Source organism: Nannobrachium achirus, assembly GCF_963921795.1.
Source record: "Nannobrachium achirus genome assembly, chromosome: 9".
NCBI classification, from domain to species: Eukaryota; Metazoa; Chordata; class Actinopteri; order Myctophiformes; family Myctophidae; genus Nannobrachium; species Nannobrachium achirus.
This window is the reverse complement of record NC_137818.1, coordinates 5,877,974-5,880,473: the sequence shown is the minus strand read 5'-3', so window position 1 is coordinate 5,880,473 and position 2,500 is coordinate 5,877,974. Positions and strand designations below refer to the sequence as shown.

General features: G+C 42.2%; 1 protein-coding gene across 1 annotated transcript in view; it reads right to left on the bottom strand.

Moving 5' to 3' along the window:
• Positions 1-2,500, bottom strand: part of plxna3 (plexin A3) — a gene marked incomplete at its 5' end in the record, with an annotated part of 238,462 nt that overhangs the window by 107,663 nt on the left and 128,299 nt on the right. The window contains one exon of the mRNA XM_080733945.1: positions 2,431-2,500. This exon is cut by the window's right edge and continues 31 nt beyond it. Coding sequence (XP_080590071.1) covers positions 2,431-2,500 — 70 coding nt within the window. The remainder of the gene's footprint in view (positions 1-2,430) is intronic.

Genomic DNA, 2,500 nt, shown 5'->3' with positions numbered 1-2,500 from the left:
TGTGTCACAGGTGTTAGTTGAGCACCAGTGACGGCATGCCGAAATGAGACGATCTACAAGCTCACAAACCGGCTAATTTCACAGACAATAGCCAAGCTGTGAGCTTGCAGATCTTCTCTTTTCAGCGCACAACTTAATATGAATTAAACAATATTGCTTTACTGTGATTATTGTCACAACAGTGATGCTGTCAGGAGGGAGGCAGAGCCTGTCACTGCATAATAACCTCCAGTGTAAAATTGCGATTATACAACAGTTACCATCAGAATAAAACCTATACTAAATCTATTCATATTTGAAGCTTCAGTGTTTAGTTTATGCAGGACACAAGAGTCAAGCCCCGCCCAGCTGTAACCAGCTGTCAGTCAGCTCTGTTCTCATTCGTCATTCACATATCAGCTGGTCATTACATCACACGGTCAAACTCCAATCAAAGCTCTCGTTCAGTAGGGGAGGCTCCTTTAACTCATACTCTGCGATCCTCGCTGAAACCGGAGATTTCCCGCTGTACCTCTCTGCGATGCCCGTCGTTCCCGGAAATTTAATTAGCTTTAATCATTATGAAACGATTAAAAGTATGATCGCTGTATATATCCGTTTCGGAGACTTTAGGCCCGCCCCCTAACTGTATCCGGTCGTATTTCCTGTTTAGACCGGATCTAGGTTTCCATATCCGGTCTGACGTCAAATCGTAGCTCCCGGCCCATAGAGTTTCATTGTAAACAAACGAAGGAGCTGCATGGACATAGAAGTTTTTTCACTGTTTTTTTTATTTATTTTGTAGCTGTTTGATTCCTCTACCCGCCTGGCATATGATCTGCGCACATATCGTCTGCTATGTGCGCGAAGGTGTCCACGTGTTACCATAGCGCACAGCTGGCTTTTTTCAATGTTTTTTCATGTCAACACTGGCGGATAAGCAGGGATACAGCGTGGCAACGGATATGTCTATTTCAATGGGGGTTTTTTTATTCGAAAGCTGTCACCGAGTCTACACGTCTACTAGATGAGTTGCGCACAGATCATGCACGATGCGTGCACGTGCCCACGTTAAAAGGTACGGACAATTTGGCAGCTGCTTACTACAGCTATGTTTAAAATGGCAGCAAAATTGTTAAATACGGCTTGCTTTCTCTACTATGCTTGGTTATCTGAAGCCTTGGACACTCGCTGCTAGCTCCATGATTTTGCTTACAACATTCAGGGAACATCTCCGAACGCGGAGCCCTTCAAGCGCCAAAATAAACTATTCCATTTATGCAATAAATGGATAAACCTACTTTGACGTGAGTGTTCCTGACTAAGTGTGGGGAATTTCGCTAAAAGAAAATACAAATAAAAGAAAAAGAATACTGCGCGTGTTATCTCTGTTATCCTGGAAATACATGGGGTCTGACAGAGACCCTGTTTACTCAGCCAGACCAGACCATTAAAACGGCTGTGCACTTTCCCCAAATTGAACACAGAGAAACAACCTTAACTGTTAGCTCAATCTCATTGTAATTAACACTTATGTTGCAGTGATTTTTTCTCTTCAATGTCCCGCGATGCCATGGTCTCCATAGACTTCCATGTAGCTTCTAGTGCACGGATCGTGCACGCCCATGCCTAGATGATGCACCACGTGTGTGCACACTGTTCACAGCTTTCAAACAAAAAAATCCACTTGGAAATCCGTTCAGGCATTCATGATTTATCAGCCATTATGTTTTCTTCAGATGTAAACAAACATGGCTGCCATGTTTGAAAGAATGGGTTGGTATGGGGGTTAAACATGCAATTTTGCGATCGCGATCATGCCTAATACATTTCTGGAGGTCCCAAAAATGTTTTTGAAAAAAGAAAATTTTGAAAAAAAGAAAAAGAAATCTTCAAAAACGGCCCAAACTCGGGAAACTCAGGGTTGGCACAGGGGTGGTACCTTTTCAAACTCAGGAAACTCGGGGGTTGGCACCAGATGTGTTAAGAAGAAAGATTCAAGATTTAGAACCTCCCACGCACACTGCTAGCCTGTAGTCACTTAGAGACACTTCAGTGATGTTCACCGCATCACTGCCACGCCAATAATCACGGTAACTCAAACCCTCTTGCGTAATATTGCTTAACTATGTCACCTACTTTCACTAATTTACTGACAATTCAATGTATGCAAAAAAGTAATTGCTGTGTACTTTTTTTGTATTGCAACCATAACCCTATGTTCATTTAATAGCGTAATAATAAATAAACAGACATATGAATAAATAAATAAGCACACAAGGCCAAGATGGCCATCAATATTTATATTTAATGGCCAATTGAAATTCTAGTCAGTCGCTGGCGGGTAAACAGCGGCTAATGGACACAATGTGTACAGAATGTGATGCCATGAAATGTCAGATGTTTTAGTGTGTTATGTAAATGTTTTATGTAAATGAGTTGATAACTTACTTGTTATGGAGAACACACCAGCCACAGTGGGGGTCCCCGGACCCCAGACAACTGGTACAGCTGCTGTACT